The 27,217-nt window shown below is 39.0% G+C and overlaps 1 protein-coding gene across 1 annotated transcript in view; it reads right to left on the bottom strand.

Annotated features, from left to right (window-relative positions):
* LOC121161740 (RING finger protein 17-like) overlaps positions 1 to 27,217 on the bottom strand; it is a 106,774-nt gene that overhangs the window by 37,832 nt on the left and 41,725 nt on the right. The window contains exons 10-19 of the mRNA XM_040988343.1: positions 24,006 to 24,292; positions 21,734 to 21,892; positions 19,773 to 19,962; positions 19,113 to 19,281; positions 17,782 to 17,972; positions 16,744 to 16,885; positions 11,275 to 11,428; positions 9,908 to 10,023; positions 6,540 to 6,660; positions 3,156 to 3,276 (exon numbers count right to left, since the gene is read on the bottom strand). Of these exons, the coding sequence (XP_040844277.1) occupies positions 3,156 to 3,276; positions 6,540 to 6,660; positions 9,908 to 10,023; positions 11,275 to 11,428; positions 16,744 to 16,885; positions 17,782 to 17,972; positions 19,113 to 19,281; positions 19,773 to 19,962; positions 21,734 to 21,892; positions 24,006 to 24,292 (1,650 nt within the window). The remainder of the gene's footprint in view (positions 1 to 3,155; positions 3,277 to 6,539; positions 6,661 to 9,907; positions 10,024 to 11,274; positions 11,429 to 16,743; positions 16,886 to 17,781; positions 17,973 to 19,112; positions 19,282 to 19,772; positions 19,963 to 21,733; positions 21,893 to 24,005; positions 24,293 to 27,217) is intronic.

Below are 27,217 nucleotides of genomic sequence, written 5' to 3'. Positions count from 1 at the left end.
TAGTATTAACAGGTTAACTATATCAACTCTCTTTCTAATCATTGGATACATCTTCCCATTTACTTATGTCCTCTTTAATCTCTTTTGGAAAACTTTTATAGTTTTCATTATACAAGTCTTTCACCTCCCGGTGCTCGGCCAGGCCCAAAGCAGGAGCTTCATCGGATCTCCTACAACAGTGATGGTCTCAGGTACCTGGATCAGGTTACACCGATTATTCCCAGGACATAACTGGGAAATGGATAAAAAAAATGGAGCAGCTAGGATCCACACAAGTGCCAATATGGCATGCTAGAAACACAGTAACTTCAACCACTATGCCTCAACATCGGCCCCAACTAAGGTGTTTCATTAATCTCATGTTACCATAAATGGAAATGTTATTTCCTTTTTTTTGAATGGTTCACGGCTAACGTACAGAAACACAGCTGATTTTTCTGTACTTTGTTGTCTGCTCTTTTGTTGACTTCATTTACTAGTTGTAATAGTTCATGGAATCTTTTTAGGTTTCTACATGTCAGATCATATCACCTGTGAACAGAGCTTTTTGCACTTCCACCCCTGCAAGGTGGATGCTCTTTAATCTCTTTCTTGCCTGCTTGCTCTGATAGGGCTTCCAGTGCCATGTTGAAAGGAAGTGATGCAAGGGGGCATCCATGTTTTGTCCCCAACCTCAGAGAAAACTCTGTCACCACTTCATATGATCTCTCAGGCGGGATTTTCACTCATCACTTTTATCATGTTGAGACAGGTAAAGAGCAAACGGGGTTCATTAGGAATATTATCCTGGCATTTTTTCCCCTTCTATAGTGTTCTTTTTTTGCGGACCTGGCATCAGGACACTATAGGTTTCATAAAATGAATTTGGAGGTTTTCCCTTTCATTAACTTTTTAAACTTTTTTCCATTTTGTGTTATATTTTTGACATCATTAATGTTTTGTATTTATTTATTTGAAAGGCGGACAGAGAGAGAGAGATCATCCATCCATTGGTTCACTCCCCAAATGGCTGCAATGGCGAGGTAAGGCTGAAGCCAAAGCTTCATCAGGGTCTCCCCCATGGGTGCCGGGGCCCAAGGACCTGGGCTACCTGCTGCTTCCCCATCTGCGTGAGCAGGAAGCTGTATCAAAGCGGAGAAGCCAGCACTTCAACTGATGCCCATACGGACGCTGCTGTGGCAGTTGGTGGCTTAATGCTGTACTGCTGGCTCCAATTCTTCATAATTCTGTAGAATCAGTTATTTTAGCCTCTATTCCTTAGCCTGGTGGAAAGTTTGTCAAATCTACTAATCTTAAAATAGAAAAACAAACCTCTTAGTCTTATTACTCTTTTCTATCATTTTTGTCTAGTTTCAATTTCACTTGATTTTACACTGCTTTTTAATATTTCTAGCCTCTGTTGACTTTAGTTATTCCTGCTTTTTATAGTTCCTTGAGATACAATTTATGTTCGAGATCTTTAATGTAGGCTTTTATTGCTATAAATGTCCTTCTTAGAATTGTTTTTGCTTATAAGTTCTGTATGTTCATTTGTTTTATTTTGATTTGTCAGAGGACTTTTACATTTCCTTTTTTATTTCTTCATTCACTGGTTGTTCAGGAATATACTGTTAGAAAACTCTCTACTGGGTGCGGCGTGGTAGTCTAGTGATTAAAGTGCTCGCCTTGCACTTGCTGGGATCCCATATGGGACTGGTTCATATCCTGGAAGCTCCACTTCCCATCCAGCTCCCTGCCGGTGGCCTGGGAAAGCAGTCAAGGACGGCCCAAAGTCTTGGGACCCTGCACCCATGTGGGAGACCCAGAAGAGGCTCCGGGCTCCTGGCTTTGGATTATGGCAGCTCCAGCCATTGCAGCTACTTGGGGAGTGAATCAGCAGATGGAAGATCTTCCTCTCAGTCTATCCTTCTCTCTGTATATCGATTTTCCAATAAAAATAAATAAATCTTAAAAAAATAGAAAAATCCCTATTATTTTTCAAAATCAAATTAGCAACACTTTTCAACAGCTTAAAAAAACCCCGTGGAACATGAGATGCTAGTTAGCAATAAATTACTAGTATGTACTACAATATGGATGAATCTCAAAAGCATTGTGCTGAAAGAGGCCAGACAGAGAAACAAATATTCTGCTCATAGGAAGTTCCAGCAAAGCCAAAAGAACAGGGACAAAAATTAATTGATGACTGCAAGGGCTTGAGAGGAAAGGAAGAGTACTACGGGCATGAAGAAAGTTTTATATAGCATGATGATAATGATAGTTATGACTTTATGATTGTAAAAATTCAATAAACTTCGTATCTTAGAAGGATAAATTGAAGTTTTTGCTCTATGTAACTTATGCCTCAGTAACTCCATCTTTAAAAAGAAAAATCGCAGTCCAATGGAGCATGTATTTTATCCTAAGATTGTTCCCTCTCTCATTTGAGAGTGGCCCCCCTTTGCTTTGACCTGCTTTAGTGTTAGGATAGTGGGACAAGCCTGAGCACAGATTATTAAGGCCTCTGCCGGACACCCTGGTTTCTCTGGCTTACACCAACAGCCCACATGTGGGTACTATCTAGATCCGGGCTTACCTGGGTGTGCTATCTGGCAGTTCTTCACTAGAACCTCCTGGGGTCTAACCCCACTGCATAGTTCCTATTGTGGAAGAACTTCTTGTCTTGCCCTCTAATCTTCCTTCTCACTACCACTTACGCCCTCTTGCATTCTGGGTCAACTCACCCATTGGCTCACCCTCACTGGATATTAGCACAATGATTTAAGCTTTGTTAACTTTCAAAATATTCACCTGTAACAAGGAAAACATCTTTCAAAAAAGGAATAGGGTATACCATCATTGTTGTCTATCCTGCCTTTTCTCTCCCCATTCTTTTCAAATAGAGACCTGGGGCTGTCAGAGCAGACATTCCACCAAGAAACAAGGTGCTAGGCTCTTTTTCTGAGAAGTGCTCTTGACTTCTGGGGACCTTAGTGAAGAAGTGACAATTCTACTCCCCATTAGACCAATGATTCCAGTCATCTTTCTGATTGAGGAACAGAAAAAAATTCCGTCTATGGTCAAAGCAGAATCCAGTGGAGTATTTATGCCAGTTTCACACTTTTGATTCAAATGTTACATAAGAACTAAAAATTCAAGTTTATATGCTTACTTACCTTCCTTCGTAAGATGCTACGCCCTCTTTGACTAGCTGCTCGTTAATACTAGTAAGACTCATTCCAGGAATACCAACAGCATCATAAAGTTCAACCAGCAGCACATTATCTTCCAAAATTTCTGTAAAAACATCAAAACTAGTTTTGGGATAGAAATAAAAGTGTTTCAAAACATACATTAGGAACTTTTTAAAAACTGAAACCTAATGTCTTTCATTCTGTATGCATGGATTTTCTTACTGAATAAAGCTGTAGTCTTGCTAGGGGCTTAAAGTATTATCTTGCAGACATAAGTCAATTGTCACTATCCTGTGGCATATAAAAATTAACACATTTTACTTCATGTTCCTATGTACTATTTGTTGTCTAATTAACCAAAAGCACTTTCAAGTTTTTAGATCAAGAAAAATAAAAATAACATCCATTGAAGTATTCTGTTGTGTTTAAAAATTTTCAAAGATTTTATTTATTTGAAAAGCAGACAGACAGGGAGAGAAAATAGAGTGAGAGAAAACTTTTATATGCTAGTTCACTTCCCAACTGGCTGTTAACAGCCTGGGTTAAGCCAGGCCAAGCCAGGAGCTTGGAGCTTCTTCCAGGTCTCCCATTTAGGTACAGGGGCCCAAGTATCTGGGCCATTGTCTATTTCCCAGGTGTCCTAGCAGGAAATTGAATCAGAAGTGGAGCAACAGGGACTTGAATGCTGGCACCACAGGCAGCAGCTTAAACTGTCATGCCACAATGCTGGCCCTTTAAATAGTTTTGTTGGTTTTAATCAAGTTCTAAGAGGATAAAAGGTTAACTCAGGCTAGTGATTATTTGTAAAGGTTTGCAGCTTTTACAAGAGTGCCACACTGTTAAACTAGTTAAAAATTTAATCTAGAACCCTCAATTAACTGGAATTTTTTCCTTAGTGTTTTTAGGATCCATCATCTAACTCTTCAGTCATATATTCCTAATTCTTTTTAAAAAAAGATATATTTATTTTTATTGGAAAGGCAGATATATAGAGAGGAGGAGAGACAGAGAGGAAGATCTTTGATCAGCTGGTCTACTCCCCAAGTGGTCGCAATGGCCAGAGCTGCGCCAATCTGAAGCCAGGAGCCAGGAGCCTCTTCCAGGTGTCCCACACGGGTGTAAGGTCCCAAGGTTTTGGGATTAGAACCAGCACTCACATGGGATGCCGGTGCATTCAAGGTGAGGACTTTAGCTGCTAGGCTACCATGCCGGGTCCTGTTTATTTTTTTTCTTAGGTAGAGTGACACACACAGAAAAGAGACTAATCACAATCTATCCACTGGTTTACTCCCCCAAATGTCACTAACACCTAGAGCTGGACTAGGCTAAAGCCAGAAGTCTGGAGCTCCATCTGGGTCTCCAATGTGGGCGGCAGGTCCTAATCACTTGAATTATCATGTTGTTTCCTAGATTGGAAGCTGAGCAACCAACTTGAAATGGCACTCCGTTGGTGTCCCAGGTGGCAGCTAAAGCTCTGCCATACTAATTGCTCCTCAAAACTATTTCTTAAAGTATACTCGGAATTTACTGAGGGTAAAGTTTTTTTTTTAAAAACACTTTAAAAAAGTTTCATTTGTTTGAAACTCAGTGTGATGAAAGAAGAAGGGGAAGAGATATGGGAAGGGTTTATCCACTGATCCATTTCCCAAATGCCCCAAGCAGCTAGGACTGGGTGAGGCCAAAGCCAGGAGCCAGGAACTCTAAGTGTTCCATGTGAGTGGCAGGTACTTGAGCCAATACTTGCTGTCTCCCAAGAGCATCAGCAGAAGGCTAGGTCACAAGTGGAACAGCTCTGCTGTGGGATATTTGTATTCCAAGGTGGTACCCTGCTGCAACACAATGCTTACCCCAAAGAGGTGAAGTTTTTATTTCTTTTGTGTATCTATTTATTGACAGGAAATCTGTTCAGTAATGATCTGAGTACACAGCCGAGTTTTAGGAACCACAGTGAGATTATGAGCTGCCTAGAGCTTTTACACCGTAGGAACTGGTAGCTAGTTAGAATGGTGACGCCAAAGAAAAGATAACCATTACTAGTGTAACATCTATTACTCAGCTATATGAGTGCATCTTGGAAAATGTTTTTTTCAAAAGGTGAAAAAATTGTTTCTGTTGACTTTTGAATAACCAGATAAATTTAACTCAAAATGAAAAGCTAATCAATGTTTAACCTCAACAAAATTTGATCTCCCCAGTTCCATCTCTTGTGTTTCCTTTCTTTTTTTTTAATCAAGATTTTTTTTTTTACTTTATTTATTTGAAAGTCAGTGTTGGAATGAGGAAGGAATGGAGGGAAGGAAGGAGGGATGGGGGAAGAGATAATAACATGAGTGTGTGTATATATATATGTATGTGTGTATATATATATCTATATATAGATATATACAGAGAGAGAGGGGAGGAGAGCAAGATTTCTATCCACTAGTTCACTCCTCAAATGGCCATAATAGCCAGAGCCCAGCCAGGCACAACCAGGAGCCTAAAGCTTTTCCTGGTTATCCCACGAGAGTGCAAGAGACCAAGAACTCTGGCCATCTTCCACTGCATTCCCAGGCACATTATTACCAAGGCTCTGGATTGAAGTGGATTCTCTGGGACTAGAACCAGTGCCCATGCCCACTACACCACAGCACCAACCAGTGCCCATGCCCACTACACCACAGCACCAATCCCTCGTGTTCCCTTTTAGCTCTTTGGTTTCATACTTCCATGACAGTCAACTTCCCTGGATTCTGTAGCTTCACCATTTTCCTTTCTCCCCTAATTAAATTTAAAATTTCCATGCTTTATAAAGTAACACATCATATCAATTGGTGGCTCCTCTTCTCATCTGTGCTAGTTCACTTTACCATAATAAGGGTTTGGATATCCCTATCTTATCATTGTGCAAGTGTATAAAGTTTTGGTTGGACGCGGCCCTCAGACACTTTTAAAAATCAATCTAGGTTAATTACTATTGTATGACTAATGTGTGGCTGTCAATGATACAACAAATAATTGAGAAAGAAAGAAGAATCAAGAGAGAAACCTGTAAGTTTATAATGGGTTGTCCCTGTGAGGTCTACTTACTGTATACTTTGTCAAGCCTGGGGACAGCTCCTTAGCAAAACTGTAAACATAAAGGAACTGACCTGATTCCTGACTTTCAGGCTTTTAAGTGACCATACCAAGGGTACCTTGATTTTTAATGATAATTTCTACCTCACATGCTTTCGACTCCAGTGCCTGCAGAAGATACGATTCCATAATTCTCAATCAGTGTGCTCATTACTACTAATGATGGTACACTGGATTGACCCTAAGAATGAGAAATGATGGATCATGCGACTCTTAGAATGATAAGATTATGTGACAAAAATAGCTTACTAATAACGGAGCATGTCATAAATTTATCTTGGGTCTTCTCTTCAAATTTTTCTTTAGCTTTCTTGGACCACTTTGTTGTCCTTTTATATGGTTCAATATATGCCAGCTTACATTTAATTGCCTGTGTGAAACAAAATCCCAGCATTAAGATAGTAAACTGAATTTCTAGTAACTTCATGATTAAATTGGCTTTATTTAAATTTGTACAAAACTGATCTTTTTAAAATACATATTTACAAGCAGAGGGGTCTATAAAATAATAAATGCAAATAATTTTTCCGTTTAAATTATTATTATTTTATGATACAGTTCCTTAGGCCCTGGGTTACCCCTACCACTTGCCCTGATTTCCATCCCCCCTCAGTGAGTTCTCCCACATCATTACAATGGCACAATTCCTCATAAACAGTAGTAAGTCCATCATTGTGGGCATGCACAATGGCAGGGAATCCAGCATCCCACTGTATGACACACCCAACAGTTTCACGGGGAGTCCATCCTCGATCCAGAAGAGATGATTACTGCACTGTATCCTCACATCTGGGTATGTCAGTTTCTATCACACAGTCATTATACATCCCTCCCAGTAAAAAGCCACAAAACAAAACTAACAACAGGAAGAAAAGAAGAAATTAACAACACAATGAAGTTAAATAACATGCAGCTTAATGACTAATGTGTTGCTGAAGAAACGAAAAAAAAAATCAAGAACCTTCTTGAAGAAAATGATTGCTACTGTATGTTCTGAGTTATTAAAAAATTTAATGAGGAAAAAACATGTTTTGAAGAAATGAAGCTCTCTCTCTCTTCTCCTTCTGGCTTCCCCATTACCTCATTCTTCCCCTTTTTCCCGTTGATCTCCCACCACCTCCATTTCATTCCTGTGCCTTTGGAATAAACCTTCTAAGATACTTAGTTGTGTCTGGTATTTTCGGCTCACAAAAGCTCCTGGCTAACTTTGAATCTATTAGAATCTGGAATATGTCACTCTATTCTCTTCTGGTCTGTAGAATTTCCTGTGACAGATCAGCTATGAATTCAACAAGCTTTCCTTTATATACCAATTGATTTTTTTCACATGCACATTTAAGGATCTTTTCCTTATGTTCAATTGAAGAGAGCTCGATTATCACATGTCTTGGTGAAGGCTGCTTTTGGTCGACCCTGTTGGGAGTTGTGTGCCCCTCCTTGAGGCTGTTTCCCTATTCTTTCTCCAGATTAGGGAAATTTTCCCTTATTATTTCATTGAGTTACACCTTTAATCCCAGCTTCTCTTTTTGTACCTTCTGCAACTCCCATAACTCTTATATTTGGCCTTTTAATGGGTGTCTTTCAATTCTTGAATACTTTTTTTGGCCTGATCCAGCTCTGCTTCCAACTGTTTGTTTCCCCCCGGTGACAGGAAATATCTTCCGATTCTGAGATTCTTTCCTCTGCTTCTTTCATTCTGTTTTGGAGACTCTCCTCTGTACTTTTAATTGGCTCCACTGTATTCTTGGTTTTGATATATTAGCTTTCATTTGATCAATTTCCAGTGTGACATGTTCCTTAAATTCCTTGAACTCCTGCTCTATGTGCTTCCTGTTGTTGTTAAGAAGTTTTATAACAAGTGTTTTGAATTCTGTGTCTCCCATTTTCTCGATGTCTTCCTTAGTGAACTCGGAGGTTGGCAAAGGGTTTTGCTCCTTTGTAGGGGAGTCTTCAGTAATATTCATTGTGCCACTGTCTCTTTTGCTCTTGGTCACTGTACTTCTGGTTATGAGATTCTCCTTAGGACAGGTTTCCAAGGTGTATCACCCACAGGTGTGCAGTTTGATTTTTTTTTATTGTGGTTGGCAACCGGTTCTTTGTTTGCAACCACTTGTGTCACTGCCTCCAGCGAATTTCAGATCTGGGCTTTTATGTTAAACTTCCACCATGGTATGAATAGCCCAGCTACTGGCTCAGCACTCCATGTCCTATGATCCCACAACACTGTTGTACCACTTCCCAGTCCTGATTTGCAAAGTTCCGAAGATAATAGCACATCGCAGTTCACTGTTGCCCTTGCAGTGTCAAAGCCTTTGCCACACTGTACAAAATGGCACCTGATTTGAATGTGTACAGTTCTTGATTTGCTGGCTGTTAGTCAGCTACCCAGACCTATTTTGGATGGAACCTGAAGGATGCCTCGTAGCTGTAATTCATTAAGCTCAAAATGAGTTTACTCTCAGCTTAGTGCATGCACAGTCCTGTTTCATAGCCATTGCCTCCCTATACAAGAAGGCATACGATTCGGCTCTAAGGTGGAGTTTAGGCTGTGATATCCGCTCTGTTCCCACACCAACTGTTTGGTCAAATCAAATAAACCAGCATGATGGGCAGTTTTTTGTCTAGGTTCACCTCCTGAACTCCTGGTGAACTTCCCTTTCCACCTGGTTGCTGGTGGAGTTCAGATGGCCGTTTGCTGAATGCTGCTGGCATAACAGGTTACTGCAGCACCACACTTTTGTCTCTGCTGCTTTCCTGAGTCCATCAGTCTCCAGGTTTCCCTCTGTTGTTGGTCTGTCCTCTCCTATTTCCTGGAATGTGCCCTCTCTGCTTCACCTTGGCTAATTTTTCTTTGTCTATTTAAACATTCCATCATCTTGATCTTCTCAATAAATGCAAATAATCAAAAGAGGATGTAGTTGAACTAATCCACTTACAGGAAAAACGGGCATCAAAGAACTCAAGATATATGACTAAGTGAGAAAAGCAGATTCTAGGATTATTTATAGTCTGATTACATAATGACCAAAACAGTGGGATATTTGAGTATACCAAGATATTTAACAATTCTATAATTCTCAGTGACTCTTTTTTGCTCACCTGCATTTTCAAGTTTTTTGTATATTTCTTTAATTGAAAAAATGGCTTATTTTGGAAGCATGTCCCCCCACCCTGATCCTTCTCTAGGAATTCTACTTCAAAGAGGTCAGTAACTTTTTTTTTTTTTACATATTCTTCCAGACTTTCTGATGAATACATCTATTTTATACACACACGTACACACACACAAATGTAATCACAGTGAAAACATTTTGGGATGATTTTTTTTCACCTGATATACATGAATATGAAACTCTTACCATATCTCAAAATAGTATATTGCAAGCCTTAGACCAAAGTACTTAGTAAGACTTACTAAGCATGTTTATAAATGTTTATTTGCTAAGGTATACTTATTTCTTAAATGCTAAGTATAACAACCTTACCTTTAATCTCTGTATCAGAAACTACTTAAGATAATTAACAGTACATTTCTGTGGTGAAAAATGACTTCTACTAATAATTCCAAGTTTGTGCCAGTGTTACATTAATCTTAGTTTTTACAGTAAGTAGATTACCTTTTCTGGCAGATCCAGGAACTCATCCTTTATTTTACGCATCTCTTTACGTGTTATTTTTGCAGTATTACCAAAGTCTACATATTTAACTTCAACTTCTCGAAGTCCAGGTAATCCTTTAAAGATCATAAAATCAGACATCACACATTTATAGATAATTACTCAGCAAAATATAGACTGTTTTGTGGCCAATTATCTAATCTACAAATACTTCTAGTTTCAATAGGAAATTTAATAATTAATAATAAAAGTATGGGGGACACTGCTAAGACAGGGCACATGAGTGAGCCTCCTTCTGCTGGTGGTTTTATTCTCCAAATGCCTGGAAAGCTGGCTGAAGCCAAGAACTTAACCCAGAACTCCCAGCTGGGCTAGGGTTACCACCTCTTGAGCCTCCACTGCTGACTCCCAGGGTCTTTTACTGGAAAGAAGTGGAGATTAGAAGCTGGAAAAGGCATCTAATCCAGGTGCTTAAATATGGAGTATGAGCACTCTAACCAGTATCTCAACTTGTTCCAAATTCAATGCATTTTAAAATTTGAGAAATATCTGTAATATACAAATCCAACAAAACCTAATCTACAATGCAGACTTTGTAGAATGTGAAAAAAATTTAACACATTTAATGGATCACATTCAGCATAACAAAATCTATTAAGTATGGAATTCAAGTTAAGCATTAGGTTTCGAGGGCCTAGCATGAAGACTAGCTCAACAGGCTAGTCTTCTACTTTGCAGGTCTGGCACTCCACAAAGGCACTGGTTCTAGTCCTGGTTGTTCCAATTTCCATCCAGCTCCCTGTTTATGGCCTGGGAAACCAGCAGAGAATGGCTCAAATTCTGGGGCCCCTGCACCCACATGAGAGACTTGGAAGAAGCTCCTGGCTCATGGGTTCACATTGGCCTAGCTCTGGTCTTTGTGTCCATTTGGGGAGTGAACCAGCGGACACCATTTTCTCTGCCTCTCCTCTGTAAATTTGCCTACAAACAAAAATAAATAAATCTTGAAAAGGAAAAATTGAGTCTCCCATTCATGTGGGACATGGTCATCTGGGCAGTGTGCCAGCGAATTACTAGAAGAAATACTGCAAGTGAGCAACAAAATAGCAGAGAAAATAGAAGCAATCTTGTTTTTGCAGTATCCACTAGTTTTCCAGCCAGATTCCCAATGGTTAAATCCTAGTTAAAGTCAACTAACATACCAGAGACAGATATTCACTTCCCAATAATATCACAAGTTTTCTGAAGATAAATGACAGAGAAAATAGTAATATCAAATACCACTTCTGAGATTTAGTTGGTATTAACTCAAATGATAATAATTTTGAAGTAAAACATTTCCCTATAGAAAGAGTGCACTTTCCTACCAGTAACCTTTGCTCTGTACCAAACTCCATCTTCAAATTTAGCTACACAGGCTTGATCTTGAACTGGACAGAGGATTTCCAGGTTATCCCCATCTTCACTTTCATAGCATTCCTCGATTCTCTTTAACAATATTAGAAAATCCTGGTTCTCTATCTAAAAAAATAAGGTGGATAAGCAATGCAGTTTAATGTAAACATTAAAACTGACATTACATAATTATACATATTAACTGGAATTATATATTAGTATCTATTAACTTACCAGAGTTATAAATTCTGAAGAAACTAAATTAGCACACCAACAGATTAAACAAAAGTATCATTGTATCAGTTAACAACGTATCTGCTCTTTTTCTACACACACATACATCTCTTCCACTTTCTAGTAAAACCAGACCATTTTACACACAATATATCATAACTGTATTTTTCTATCAATTTTCACTTTTCTTCTAAGGTCATACTTAGTGTTTCCTAATGATCCAAACCAATAATCCATCCAAGATTACTTATTGCTTCTGGTTACCTTTGTAACTCTCCAAAAGTTTAGCCCAGTTTTTTTTTTTTTTTAAGAAGGCTGTGATGTTGAAAAGAAGAACTCATTTTTATGCAGAATGTCCCAAATTAATCCACTTACTGGATTTATATGAATAGATTCTGATGCTCTTATTTAGCTCTAGTCCCCCAATGACTAGGGTCTAGCTGTTGGATTTCCGAAAAGTTCAATGTTGCTTCTAACAATGTGCTGGATGTAAGCGAACCTTTCTGGCTAGCCCACAGTATAGCTGATCTAGTACACTCAAACTGCAACGCATCAGAAGATACGCTACTTCCTGATTCGCTACACCCCTTCCAGGGTCTACTTATATTTCTCCCTTGCGTACTACCTTGATATTACATGAATATTCAGTTTCAATCAAACATCCATTTAATAGTATTAAAATAACTCTTCTTTAAATCAATAATTTAGTAGAGTATAAAATTACTGTATTCTTGATAAAAACAGAACTTTATCTCACTAAATGAGGTCTATTTGGCATAGTCTAAAACCAGTTTATTGGCTCACTTTTTCATCCTTTTTAATTTAAAATTTTCATGATACACTTCCACAGGGATTTCCCCTTCCATCGTTCCCATTTCCCCCAGTGCACTGTTTACCCCTATATTAAAACAACAGTACAGTCTTTCAGCAACAGTCACAAGTCCATCATTCTTCTGTTTAAGAGTATCAGGACATTGTAGATGTAGACAAGGGCAGAGAGACCAGCATCCCACTCTAAAGAAACATTTAAGCTTCATTGGGAGTCCATCTTTTATTCAGGAATAGAAATGCATACTGCACCAAAATACTAAAGGGCAAATGTCTACTTCACCAAATACCAATTCTTGAGATTAAAAAAAAAGTTTTAAAAGCTATTTCAAATAGGAATAAAGCTATGTTTTCTTTTGTGAATATGATTCTAGTGGACATTTTCTGAATCCTTACATTGCCTAGTTACACTATTTAATTCAAACTACTTATAACTTTCTAAGCCATATTCTTCCATTGGTTGGTAAGCAAAGAATATATTTAAAAATTCAGTAGAGGAATGATGTCACTGAGGCAGGATAGGAAGTTCCAAGCTTTTGTTACAACACAGAAATGTTGAAAACATGAAAAACTGTCTAAGAGCACTAGCGAGCCAGGCAAAGTTCTCCTCCCTTGAGCAGCAGGGAGGCCTGAGGCGTTCTGTGTGCCCCTGCTGCGCCCCTTCCTGGAAGGATGACACTCCAGCACTTAGTCTTATCTTTGGAATCAGAGGGAACAGATTAATTTTATATACACAGTTTGCTATGCATATGAGTTCTAACTTGCCTGGGAATGCCTGTATGATTGAGGAAAGGTGTTCCATATAACTTGGACTACAAGTGGAAAAAACTGCAGACACTGCTACAAAGGTGGCTGTAATTTAAATGCTTTGGAAAAGAAATTCTGGGTAGAGACATAACACTGAATCATCTAAGGTTCTGAAGAATATCTATGGTGAGACTCTAAGAAATGTGTATGGAATAATTTAGAAAGTGACTATGAACTCTGGTCTTGCCCCAAATAGGGCTCAAAGTGCACCATTCTTAGCTCATTAAGATTTTTTTTAAATCCTAGAAGATGGTTAATGCTGCAGTGGGTAACACATGACCAGTCCCTCTCACAGGGACTAGATCTTTGTCTAGTTTATTTTTACCAAAAGGAAGGAGAATTAGTACATTAGATGTGTTGGTCAAGTCAGACACAGAGAAAGCAGAACGTAACATATGAAATAATAGGAGTAATTTGTTGATCACAAACCAGAGACAAGGATACACACACACTCCAAACCTGCGGACTATGCTTTTACTCAGGTTCGTGGCTCTTCTCCTCTGCGGCTTTCCCGTGGGGGTTATGGACTGTGCCAAGTGGGGACTGTGTTTACATGAACATGGCACGGATGACCAGCAGCACTGGGTTACATTTGGTTTGAGGGCAGAGAGATGAGCCTCAAGCAGACTAAATCACAATCACGGGGGGTGGGGATGGGGGAGGGAGGAGCGGGATTCTACTACTTAGAATCCAAAGGTGACATGGAATGACTGGGTGTCAAATAACTTGTGCCAGATCTAAAATAAATGCCAAGGCAACAACTACTTATATTTATTAGAAAAGAATTATATTCCATTATCTAGTAGATTTACTCTTGCAATGCAAAGATAAGTTCACTTAAGATCACTCAAGGTGATACTTCCTGATACAAAGGGAAAAATACTAACCATCTCACCTGGTGCAAAATAGTATCTAAAAAGCTGAATAGTATCTGGTAAAGGCACTAGGAATAGAAGTACACTTACTCAACCTAATCAATACTATTTGGGAAAAACTCAAACATAATGTCACACATCATATTCAACAGTGAAAGTTTTCCACATAAGACAGAAATAAGAATATATCCAAAACACCTGTTTTACGACAAACCAACATGCACCCCTATGTTCATAGCAGCACAATCAGTAATTGCAAAAACATGGAAGCAACTGAAATGCCCATCAGCAGAAGATTGGATAAGAAAGCTTTGGTTCATCTACTCCATGGAATACTACCCAGCTATTAAAAAAAACAAAATGCAGTTCTTTGTGGCTAAATGGGGCCAACTGGAAACTATAATGCTAAGGGAAATGAGTGAATCCCAAAAGGTTAGATACCACATGTTTGCCTTGATTTAACTTGTAATTTTTGTTTGGTTGTTGGTTATTTTTTGAACCTGTCATTGATACTGTCTCAACCCATGTGTTTTGAAAAATTGAACTTGCATTATTTTTAACATATTGTTTACCCAATACTATGTCAATTAATTCCATAATGTTGTATATTGATACTGAGGTTTTGTTGGGGCTTTTAACTGACCGGATCTTTACTCTGTTAGCCCTATCTTCAGACTAGAGAAGGTCTCCCCAAGAGGCCACTGAACTTATCTGGACAATAAGATGCTGGACTTTATGCTAGATATGTGTTTGCAAGGAACGAATCTCAACTGAACTTGAACTGTGGTTATGCAACAAGGTGGAGGAATCCACCATGGGGGGAGGGGTATGGGAGGGGTGGGGGGAATCCCCAGTGCCTATAAAACTGTATCACATAATACAATGTTAACAACAATTAAAAAAAAAAGAGAAGATGCTTTCTTTTTCTTCTTTTGTTTTGTTTTCAAGACCAATTTATTTTGGGCTCAGTGCAATGGCTCAGTTAACCCTTCTTCTTCGCATATAGGTGCCAGTTTGCATCCCAGTTGCTCCATTTCCCATCCAGCTCCCTGCACGTTGTCTGGGAAAGCAGTGGATGAAGGCTCAAAGCCTTGGGACCCTACAGCCACGTGGGAGACCTGGAAAAAGTTCCTGGCTTCTTGCTTGGGATTGGCTCAGCTCTGGCCATTGTAGCCACCTGGGGAGTGAACCAGTGGATGGAAGATACTTGTCTCTCCTGTCTTTCCAATAAAAATAAATAAATCTCTTCACTTGTGGTGTCTGATGGTGGGATCTTCAGGAGTTTATTAGTTTCCATTAGATTGTTGCAGTGGAATCCACAGATCAGGTCTTAGTGGCTTTACAAAGACCCATGTGCATGGAGAATGAGCATGTTGCCCGTGTCTCAGCTTCCTGGCTGACCACATGCTTCTTCCCTGGCTCTCACTCTGCCATCCATTACCTTCACCACACAATGGACTAATGAGGCTTCTCCATCTCAGAATATGAGCCTTTAAAATTGTGATCAGGGATTGGACTGTGGCATAGTAGGTTACGCCTCAGAGCTTGCACAACAGGTGTCTCATATGGGTGCGGGTTTGAGGCTCAGATGCTCCACTTCTGATCCAGTTTCCTGCTAATGTGCCCAGAAAAGCAGCAGAGGCTGGTCTAAGTCCTTGGGCCTCTGCATCCAGAAAAAACTCCTAGCTCACGTCTGGACTGGCCCGCCTCCAACCACTGCAGCCATATGGGGAGTGCACCAGTGACAGAAGATTTCCCTCCCTCCTTTCCCTGTAAATGTGTCTTTCAAGTAACTATTCATCTTTCTAAAAAATGGCAAAAATAAACCTTTTCCTTTATAAGTCAGCTTATACTGATGAAAATTGAAAATGACAATAATTGGAAAGGTTCTGGATGGCTATTTAACATTGCCAATGTACTTAAAAGGCTTTAAGTACTAGCCTTTAAAGTGGTAATAATGGTAAATTTCTGTTCTGTATATTTTATCAACATATAAGACAGTGTAAGGAAAAAGGAAAAAAAAGACATAAGCACAAGTCCTAACTTGGTGCTAGATCAGCAACTTTCCCAGCTCCTGGTGGGGCCAGCACAGGTGGCTCAGTCTGTGCTCAGAAGGAAAGGCTCACAAACCACACCGCCCAGCCCTGTTCCGGGCTCACCCTTTAGCGGACTTCTGACTGTGGTTAGAGTCTTCACATCCACGTGGAAATTTTAGTGCCTATCCAACAAGATTTTGACATTAATGAATTAATTGACAAGTGAACTGATATAAAGCACTGGCAGGTTGGTATGGATGAACCATTCTCTCTCAGTAAACAAACCTGAGTCACATATTTAATATGAAAATTTATCTAAAATGATCAGAAAAAGGATTGTCATTACTTTTTGATGTGTCAGCTCTATGTACTCTCCTAGACTATGGATTTTAGAAGGCAGCAATCAAGTAATTTTTCCATTAGGAATCTTTCACTGGCACTTTCCTTCATATTTCACTAATTTGTATGGATGAAGAGTTCTTCCACTTTACATAGATGATGTGAACTTACTAAAAGCTGCAGCTACTAAAAAGCTTGAATTTAAATGTGCAGAATGATAGTGGTTGGTTTGCTCTTGCTAAAATTAATACTGGCATTCAAGTCGGTTAAATATTTCTACTTAAAATTTTTAGAAAGCTTTAAAAGAACATTATATACTTACCACCTGAAGATAGAAATCAGTAGGACTGTTTATATGACAAACCAATACAGAAACGTCTGTCATTTCTTTAGGCAGGATAGGTGGATGATACTGTAAAGTTGGATTTTTTTCAGAGTGACTTTTTGTTGACTGCAACCTAAACCTAATTAAAAGTTAATTTAAAAAGTGTAAAGAGTTATTTTCTTAGTCTTTCTTCTCTCAACGACTTGATCTACACATAGACAGTTTAGTAAAGTATTCCCAACTTTCCTTTCCTTTTCTTTCTTTTTTTTTTCCAACTGTCCTTTTCTAACATTTGTTGGTATGGTCCCTACTGAACTACATTTTAGATTCAGAGCTGTTTCTGCTCTTGTACACAGTGTAACTCTATGGTCTGTGGGAATGGCCAGTGAGGCCAGTGGAGCTGTCTTTGTGACACCTTCCAGTTCAAAGACTCAACTCTTTTGGTACAAAATCTATTTGGGTCATTTTCAGAGTAATCTAATCACCCAGAACGGAAAGTTACTGTCTTTGACTATTCTCAGTTACTTAAGTCATCTTATTTTTTGCTTATCAGAAATAAGGGGAAGGGATTCTCTAAGTTTACGTTATAGATTCATGTATTAAGTATGGAGTAGTGGTTATGAATTTATTCTAACTCTATAAAAGTTTAGTATCAGTTAAATTACAATTCTTAAATTCTTAGTACAGTTGCCTATTAACAACAGTCCAAAAAAGTTAAATAGCCATACGTTTTTTTTTGCCTTAAGCCATCATTAATTTTCTCTATTTCTTCAAACCACATTAAATGGATGCAATTTTCAAAGAGAATATACTTAGAGAATTCTGACAGCAATATCTTTAATCTCTTAGTGTATTTTTAGTTCACATGTGAGAGCCCCTGCTCCCCTCCTGCCTTCCTCCCCCAATTTTTTTCCCCCATTTTTTCCAGAATATGCTGATATTTGTCATGAAGAATGCCTCTGGCTTTAAAGGCAAAATCTTCTAAATTCCATTTTTACTTACAGCAAAGGATATTTAAATTTTACTGTTACTTGCCTTGCTAGTTCCATAAATACTAACGCGTCTCTAAGAGAAACAGGCATATCAGTACTAATTTTATTTGTTGGTGGTTTCTGCAGGTCTACAATAAGTACACCATCTTCTTCCCGAAAAACTTTCATTAAAACAGCCTTGTTGTTTACCATTTTCAAAAATTCTACCTTAGCTTCATCTTCCCAGCCTTCATTCTGTGGGGAAAAAAGTAACATTAAGTAAGACTAGTCTTAGCGTGCCAATGCTGAGGCTTTAGCTGTGTACCAAGCAGAGCCTGCAAGTCCAGGCAAAGGCACTGAGCCGGCTGCAGTACTAACGGCCATTTACCATCACACATTGGACTCCACAAATACATGCTCAAGGGGTTTATGAGTAGTTTCACTTTAGCATGTAGTATTACTTTGAACATTAGCATGCAAATTATTATAAAGATGGATTTTAAAATGAAACAATTATTACACTTGAATTTTTGATTTAAATGATGAAAATGCAAAAGTTAATTTTGAAGGCCTGTAATAAAAATATTTACAATCATCGTCAACTTAGTATCCATTCCTAGTTCTATATGAGGGATATACTACTTATGACAAGATACACAGCCATCAGAGAAAAACATGCACTTGATCTTTCAATTTGTAAGAATCCATACCTAAAGAAGGGGTCAAAAGAAAAAATTTCCTGAGATGAAAGTAAGTTTACTTTCTCAAGATTTTGTGATTATAAATAAATGTGTTGAGCAAAATACTCAGCACAGAAACTATGGCATAAAATGGAAGGCTAAAAACGATTTTACCATCTGGTGGAAAATGTTTCCCTTATTCACCGATGCCTTCTTTCAAAGAGATATACAGTGGCGACCAGAGACAGTGTCCTGACTCCACACACCTCTGTGAGCAGAACTGCTTAGCACAACGTTACACACGCTTCTGGCCCTCTACGAGTTCCCCGTCTTGCTGGGAAAAAGATAATACATAAAAACACAAAGCAGAAGGCATTATGGGCCACAGACACAATGATGAACAGAGACCCATGGAAACAAGGAAAAAAGCATAGAAATACATACTGTATGTATTTAAAATTATTTCTCAATATATAATTGCTTCCAACATTTAGTGGTTTTCTTCCATATTTTATTATCACCATGTTTGTATATGCTTACCTAATTTCTCATTAAGAATGTTTTCAATTGTGAAATTACCTGTTACAGTTTTTTTATGCAAAATGAATTCACCTAGACAGTTGGTTCCCTAAGCTGGTACTTACTTATCTAATTAGCAAAACAAAGCTAAAATTGGAACATTTAGCTTTTAAGAATTAATCTATGGATCACTTACTGAGTTCTGTGGAACAATGTCTTTCAATGAGCATGGCTGAGCTAATGATGGGATCTCTTTCAATAATCCTTCGACAGATGGCTCAGGCTTTCGTAAAACCAGACATAAGTCATTTAGGAAAACATGTTGCTCAGTGATGTGTTTTGGTCTCATCAGGGAATCACCAACCCTAAGAGAAATACAAGTGACATTTGTTGGCAGCAACACTTCAAACTTGAACTTGTTTTCCACCTTAAAAGATATGCATTCCTAAGCTTACTTTAAATTCTCTACAAATTCCAAACTCTCAGTTCCCTACAGTATAGTCTCAATTTGGCTTCTCTAACCAGATATTGTTTTTACTGTAGAATGAAATCTTAAATAGTAAAGAGTTTTTAAATTAATTCCCTACTCTGAAGCAACATGGAAAGAGTACTTACAGTTGAAATTCCTACAAGAGCTCCTTTTCTAAGCTCTTTATTCAGTGATATTGATAAATGACAATGTTTTATTTATTTAGAAAAACACATATAGAGCAAAATACTAAAATGTAGTCCTTGGAAGGGAAGAATGACAAGTTACTCTTCTTTATTCCTTTTTCATTTCCTTCACTCATCAAGTCTCCATCCTCCTATAAATATTTTCAAAACTCCAGGAACATATTATTATAAAATATCATACCCTGTGAGAATCAGGACTTCAGAATTTCCAAAATCTACCATGAATATTTGTATCAGTGCAACTTCACAGACTGAGAATCTGGTTGGACCACAAGATTTTCTAATGATTTTATTTTCTTTTGGAATTAACTCAGTGATAGTTCCTCGGCACCACATTCCATTTTCAACACTGTGGACGAATATTCTTGCACCTAAACGTGTAACACAAATATTATCAATGTTTATGGAGTAAGCCATGCAATTAATTTATGAACATGTATGTTAGCTCTTCAACTAAGTTTTAAGTCACTTACTGAATATGAGGTACTATGTCAAATGCTATGAAGATAGTAATTATGACTGCTTCTGTTACAGAGAAACTTACAAGCTAAAGAGAGGAATAAAAACAAAGTCGTCCGTACATGCTGACCGAGGACGTGTTTCATCAACCATGTACATCAGCAAAGAGGAAGGAGACTACCTTGCCAGGAAGTTCAAGAAAGGGAGATATAGGCAAATAAACTATTCAAAGACCCTGTATTTACCACAAGGAAGACCTTGTAACCTGTGCATATACACACACACACCTATAGATATGTACATACTGAAGTTTGTAATAAAGAGATTTACTTTTTCTGGGATAGAGTAAAAGAAAAGCAATGAAACAATGAAAGGAAGCAAGTGAAATGGCAATGCTAACAACACTCAGGGGCATTCACAGAAGCAGAAGGTAAAGTGAAGATTTAACAAATGAACATGTTAGGGAGAGATCAGATGAAGGAAGAAAGAAGCCTGAATATGGAGGCTTACCAGGAACTCAGCAGTATTTTCAGTGCTTGAAATTCACTTAATGCCACACTAACTCTATAGAGGTGGCACTTCTAAGGTAAGGAAACTGAAGTGCTATAGCACAGAAAACATTATCCAAGTTGTGGTGCTCCGAAGGACCCAGCTGAAGAGCTCATAGTCTATCTCTATAGCATTCCCTGTCTCTCCCTCAACCACAGGCAGGGACTGTCTTAACTGGGAATGTTTCCTTCTTATTTATTTATTTATATTGCAAAGTCAGATATACAGAGAGGAGGAGAGACAGAGAGGAAGATTTTCTGTCCAATGATTCACTCCCCAAGTGACTGCATCGGGCCGATGCTGAGCCGATCTGAAGCCAGGATCCAGGAACTTTCTCCCACACGGGTGCAGGGTCCCAAAGCTTTGGGTTGCCCTAGCCTGCTTTCCCAGGCCACAAGCAGGGAGCTGGATGGGAAGTGGGGCCACTTCAATTAGAGTCAGCACCCATATGGGATGCTGGCTGTTGCAAGGTGAGAACTTTAGCCATCGAGCCATCACTCCAGGCCCAGTTGATAACATTTCTAAACAACTATCAAGAAAAGGTTACACACATAACACTATTAGGTACTGTTCATATATAGGCATTGACTGGTATCAACAGAACAAGCAAAATTCTCTTAATAAATCAGACAAATCATAGCTTCACCATATTACAGAATACAATTAAGTGCAATCATCAGTATTAAAAGGAAAATAAATATAATACAAATTTAAAGCACAAAAAATGAATGTACCCGACAGATGAAGCAGCCTGAATTGACCCTCTTTGGGGTCCTAGTAATGGGTGTTAAAGCTCTCCCAAGTGTCGTTGAAATGTACATTGTGCTCAAAAATGTCAAGCGCAGGAGCCCACTCAGAGCAGACGGCAGACTACATGACCTCTTAGGAAGGTTTCATAATTACAAAAAAAAAAGTAATTGTAATCCATGATGGAGATTCTATGTAGGCCTGACTCAAAACAAGTATCAACATTTAATTTGGACCTTTAGCTAATAATTCCAAATAATTCCAAAGCTTTTATGCTTACCATCAACTTGAAGCAAAAGTATATATTATAACAATCCTATGTGGTTGGTTAGATGTTATACTATTTAAATAAGCTTGATATTTTAACTTGGATTAATATTTTATTACCTAGCTCCAACTTGTATGAAGGATCAAGGGGTAACTTATTATTGCAAAAGTGATTGACCTTCTTTTCCAATAGTGCTGCATCTTTTATTTGTGAATATTTCCGAATGTAGAAATGGCAAGGATGTATTACATGGCTTACAAAAACCAGTTCCGGAGAATCTAGATCAGGAAAAACATTTAAGCCACATCAATAAACCATGCATTAGGACAGAAGACAAAGCTACAACTATAAAATCCTTTAAAAACAATTGTCTGTGGCAATCAACCCTAGAATACTTGGGTTTCATAAAAAGAGTCCAAATCCCAAATAACTGATTACTTCAAAAAATTAGATCAGTGAATTCTTTTGTAATGTGAACTATAGATATTTCATATTACTTACAAATACTTTACATAAATGGAACTGCAATTCATGTGAAATTCAGATTCTAAAGTCAGAATACTTATTTTATGATAAAACTTCTAAATCAGAACTCCACCGATTATAATCAATTTCTAGGATAGCAGACAAAACAAGTTAAATTTTGTTATTGTACTTACATAATTAATATAGTTTATGGCTACTCTAATCAAGCATTTTGTTTTTAAAGATTTATTTTACTTAAAAGAGTTACAAAAAGAGAGGGAAAGACAAAAAAAAGATCTTCGATATACTGGTTCATTCTCCAAATAGCTGCAATGGTCAGAGTTGAGGAAACTAGAGCCAGGAGCTTCTTCCAGGACTCCCACATGGGTGCAGGGCCCAAGACCCTGGGCTGTTCTCTGCTGCTTTCCCAGGCCAGGGAGCTAGCTCAGAAATGAAGCAGCAGGGACACCAACCAGAGCCCATATGAAATGTCACGGGTGGGGGTTAACTAGCCTCTGCCTCTCAAGTTTTAACAAATCAGTTTAGTGAGATACAAAAAGTATCTTGGCAAAGCCAAAGTACTGAGTGGCATCTGAGGAATATATGTGTTTTGGTGGAGATAGAATCAAGGTAAAGACAGTGAGAAAACTTTGTACATACATGAGTAATTAAGCCAACAGTCTCTACTGATACAGAAAGAACTATGAAGTATGATGTCAAGCAGCAAAGGTAAAAAATGAATTAAGAGTGAACAGCATGTTATTTTTATGTAGAATATATATACACACATACAGGGTGAGAAAAGTAACAAAAATATTCCACTTATGGAGAGAAGGACTAAACAAACTGGAGTATGGGTGGCAGCAATTTCACAGAGTACTTTTATATTTTGAAAATCGAATTAAATACACAATTAAAAAAATAAGGACTAGCATATACATATGACAGAAACTGGACAAAAGGGTGCCCATTTTAACTATCTTACGTAGGTAAAAGGAGTGCTCAGGAGACAACATAAGAAAGACAATATAAACAACATAAGAAGACAACGTAAGAAAGCAGATGTAACTGGGGGCACAGCTGTGAGAAGTACTATAAATCTCAAAAATATTTTACCTAAAAGAGCTAAAACACAAGACAAAGTGATAGTCAACAGTAAGCTCAAACACCATACCTGTCTGGGATCCAACACAGACAGCTGGTTCTTTCTGAAGAGGTTCTTCTGGGTAACTAGGTGCCTCCACAAGACCATCTGCAGAGCAAGCTTCAAGACAAGGAAGAGAACTTCATTCATTTGGTTAAAGGTTGATACTAGCGTGACAGTATTTAAAAAAACAAAACCCTGAAGTTTCACACTGCAGTAGTAAGTGTGGTCATGATAGCTCCTACAGATTTTATATGTGGAACATTAAAAACCGTCAAATACCCTAATTGAAACAAATATTGAAAGTATAGCTCAGAGGTATTTAAATGAACAGTGGGCTGCTGTGGTGCAGCACGTAAGGCTGTCTCCTGCAGCACTGGCACTCTGTGTGAGGGACACTCCTCTGCCAAGCCTGCTCGCTGCTACTGGCATGGGAACGGCAGAAGATGGTCCGACCAGCCAGGGCACTGCCCCGACACGGGAGACCTGGAGCCAATCCTGGTTTCTGCCTTGCCCATGCAGCCATCTTAGGAGTGAGCTAGAGGAGGGAAGATCTGACCTGCAAATCAGTCAATCATCAAGAAGTAATTAAAAACGGTCTCAAGTTTTAAAAAATGTGCGTAGGAGCTGAATTCATAGTTTTTTATCCCAGAATGAAGAGATTTTAGTAGCAATGTTTCTGTCAAGTAAATGGAACAAAAAGGTATCAACTGCTTCTAGTTACAGATTTAGCATTTCCAACACTACCCCCTCTGCCATGTTTTTTTCTTATTTTCACTCACTTTCCAGGTTTTCTTCAATAAATTCTTCAATGATCACATCAGGACTGGATCCCATTTGAGGCAGCACAGCGATGGTTTTAGGGGGTGTCGCTGTGACAAGCTCCCTGTGCGGCTGCGTGTTCCTGACGTCTAAGTGCACGCTGTTGGTCTCCAGGGCTTCACTGCTTAGGAGAGTCATGTCAGCCTTTTTCTTTTCAGGTGAGAGGTACGTATCAGGACAACAAAATTCCTTTTTATTGTATTTCTTTTGAGCATTCTGCACGGTTTCATTTTCTTGGGGATGGTGTCTGTTTAAAAACACAGAGGTATAAACTGGCCTCTTTGAATCAGTTCACAGTGTTTTCAAAGCCACCTTCGAGCCACTGCTTTCCCTATGACAGTATACAAACGGTCAAGTTGTCTAGGTGTCCTAAAGGTGGTTTTCAGTTTTACTAAATGGATAACTTGCACATCATAAAATTTGACTTTTTAAAAACCTTACATTTGCACAATGGTCACCACAATCAAATGTTAAACATTCAGCATTCACAGAGACATCTGCTGGGATCTTTCGTAGCCAGACCTTGGCTAGGCCAGGCTGCTTCATTCCCGGTTTAAGATTGATCATTGTGCGTTTCTCCTTCTCAGGAGTTAGCCAATGAGACCAGGGTTGAACAGAGTAAAGCCATATTCTGTTAAAGATTTATTTATTTATTTTTTTATTGTAAAGTCAGATATACAGGGAGGAGAAGAGACAGAGAGGAAGATCCTCCATCTGCCGATTCACTCTTCAAGTGGCTGCAACAGCCAGAGCCGATCTGATCTGAAGCCAGGAGCCTGAAGCCTCTTCCGAGTCTCCCATAGGGGGGTTCAGGGTCCCAAGGCTTTGGGGCCATCATCGACTGCCTTCCCAAGCCACAAGCAGGGAGCTGGATGGGAAGCGGGACTGCCGGGACATGAAGCGGCGCCTCTATGGGATCTTGGCACATGCAAGGTGAGGACTTTAGCCGCTAGGCTTCAGCACCAGGCTCAAGAGGCAGTCATTTGATGAAACAGTGAAAACACGCCTTGCCATGTCCATAGTCCATACTGAAAGGCCTGGTTCACGTCCCTGGCTCCTCTGCTTCTGAATCAGCTGTTTGCTAATGTGTACCCTGAAAGGCAGCATTGGCTGATTCAAGTATTTGGGTTTCTACCATGCATACGGGAAGACCTGGATGGAGTTCCAGACTCTTGGCTTTGGTTTGGTCCATCCCTGGCTATTGTGGGTATCTGGGGAGTAAACTTCCAGAGACAGGATTTCTGCTTTTCAAACAAAAATGAAAATAAAAATTTAAAACATTAAATATTATTTCCTCTTTTAATACCAGAAAAAAACCACCAAGGATAGTAATGACCATTAACCTGATTTTCCTCAGTATGATTATCTAATAACCACTAGTCCATAGCTAATTATGTATATTTGCTCTACTCTGTACATTTCTAAATTTACCCAGCCATAAAAGTTCAGGCTGTCAAATCTACAAACATAGAAGCTTTATAAAGAAATGAGAAATGTCTCAAAAAACTTATATTTTGGGGCCCAGCACGGTAGCCTAGTGGTTAAAGTCCATGCCTTGCATGTACCAGGATCCCATATGAGCGCTGGTTCTAATCCTGGCAGTCCCGCTTCCCATCTAGCTCCCTGATGGGAAAGCAGTTGAGGATGGCCAAAAACCTTGGGACCTTCACCCATGTGAGACCCCCAAAGAGGCTCCAGGTTCCTGGCTTCAGATCTGAGCAGCCCCGGCCGTTACGGCTTCTTGGGGAGGGGAGTGAATCAGCGGATGGAATATCTTCCTCTCTATTTGTCCTCCTCTCTGTATATCTGCCCCCAGTGGCTTACTCATTCTACCACAATGCCTGCCCCAATCTAGGATCGTTTAAGAAGCTATTTTAGAAACAAAATCAACAAATATAGCAGCGACACATCTTTATCGGTATTTTCCAAATCTGAGTATGCAGGAGCATAATTAACATACTTTGAACAAAACTTCAAGCACCTTCTGAAAGACGAGTGCAAACAATGGTCACCAAGTCCTTGGAGGGGGCTGGGGCGGACTCCCCGCTTACAGCGCAGGCATCCAACACGGGCACTGGCTTGACTCCTGGATGTCCTACTTCTGAGTCAGCTGTCTGCTAACTGCCTGGGAAGGAGAAGAGGCTGGCCCAGGGTCTTGAGACCCTGCACTCAGGTGACAGACCTGAAGACGCTGCTGGCTCCCAGCTTCAGGCCAGTCCAGTTTTGGCTCTTACAACCATTTGGGAAATGAACTTTCAGATGGAAAATAATTGTCTCTCCTCTCTGTAACTCTTTCAAATAAAAATAAACCTTCAAAAAATTGGATGGTGACCATAGTTAAATTATGAAAATATTTAATACTATTGATTAAATAAGCAAAAATAATCAAGTCAGCAAGGCAAGCATGCTGCAGATGTCACTGGAGGGAAGGAGACTTGGGTCGCAGCCGTGCTATCTCAGTTCCTCTGAAGGTTTCCTCTCTGGTGGATAGGAACACACTAGGCTGTCTTAGCTTAATACTGTTAAGATATTTGATCATTTTTATTCCCTTTATTCCAAGCAAGACTGCAAACAAAGCAACTACTGATAATTTGGCTTCTCATTCATTCTCTTGAAGCTGCTAACAAAATTCTCCAGGCCCTGCTAGCAACTGCCTTTGCCTCTTAAATTAAACTGACACACTTTGAGATCAGTTTTGTGAAGTCACTTTTCCTGAGTTTACCTTAGAGTATGTTTGTGCATGTTTCTGAGCTTAAAATCCTAACATTCTCAGAGCTGGAAAAGACAAAGCAAAAATTCTTACGGAACACAGGAGATGATAAATAGCTAAAAGCTATCTTAAATGATAAAATAAAGCTGGTGGAATCACAATACCAGATTTCAACATGTATTACAGGGCAGTGGTAACCAACCGTTTGGTACTGGTACAAAAACAGAGAAGATCAGTGGAACAGAACAGAAACCTCAGAAGTGAGCTCACAGATGTACAATTAACCAATCTTCGACAAGAGGACTGAAAATAACCAAAGAAAGCCTGGTCTCTCCAAAAAATGATGTTGGGATAGTTAAATATCCACTTGCAGAGGTGAGAAACAAAACCCCCATCTTTCAGGATATACAAACATCACCTCTAAACAGATCAAGGACCTAAATCTGCACCAGAAACCATCAG

This window comes from Ochotona curzoniae, unplaced genomic scaffold (genome assembly GCF_017591425.1).
Source record: "Ochotona curzoniae isolate NIBS_2020 unplaced genomic scaffold, NIBS_Ocur_1.0 contig_4838, whole genome shotgun sequence".
Classification (NCBI taxonomy): domain Eukaryota; kingdom Metazoa; phylum Chordata; class Mammalia; order Lagomorpha; family Ochotonidae; genus Ochotona; species Ochotona curzoniae.
The sequence above is the reverse complement of the archived record's forward strand: the minus strand, read 5'-3'. Positions and strand labels throughout refer to the sequence as shown.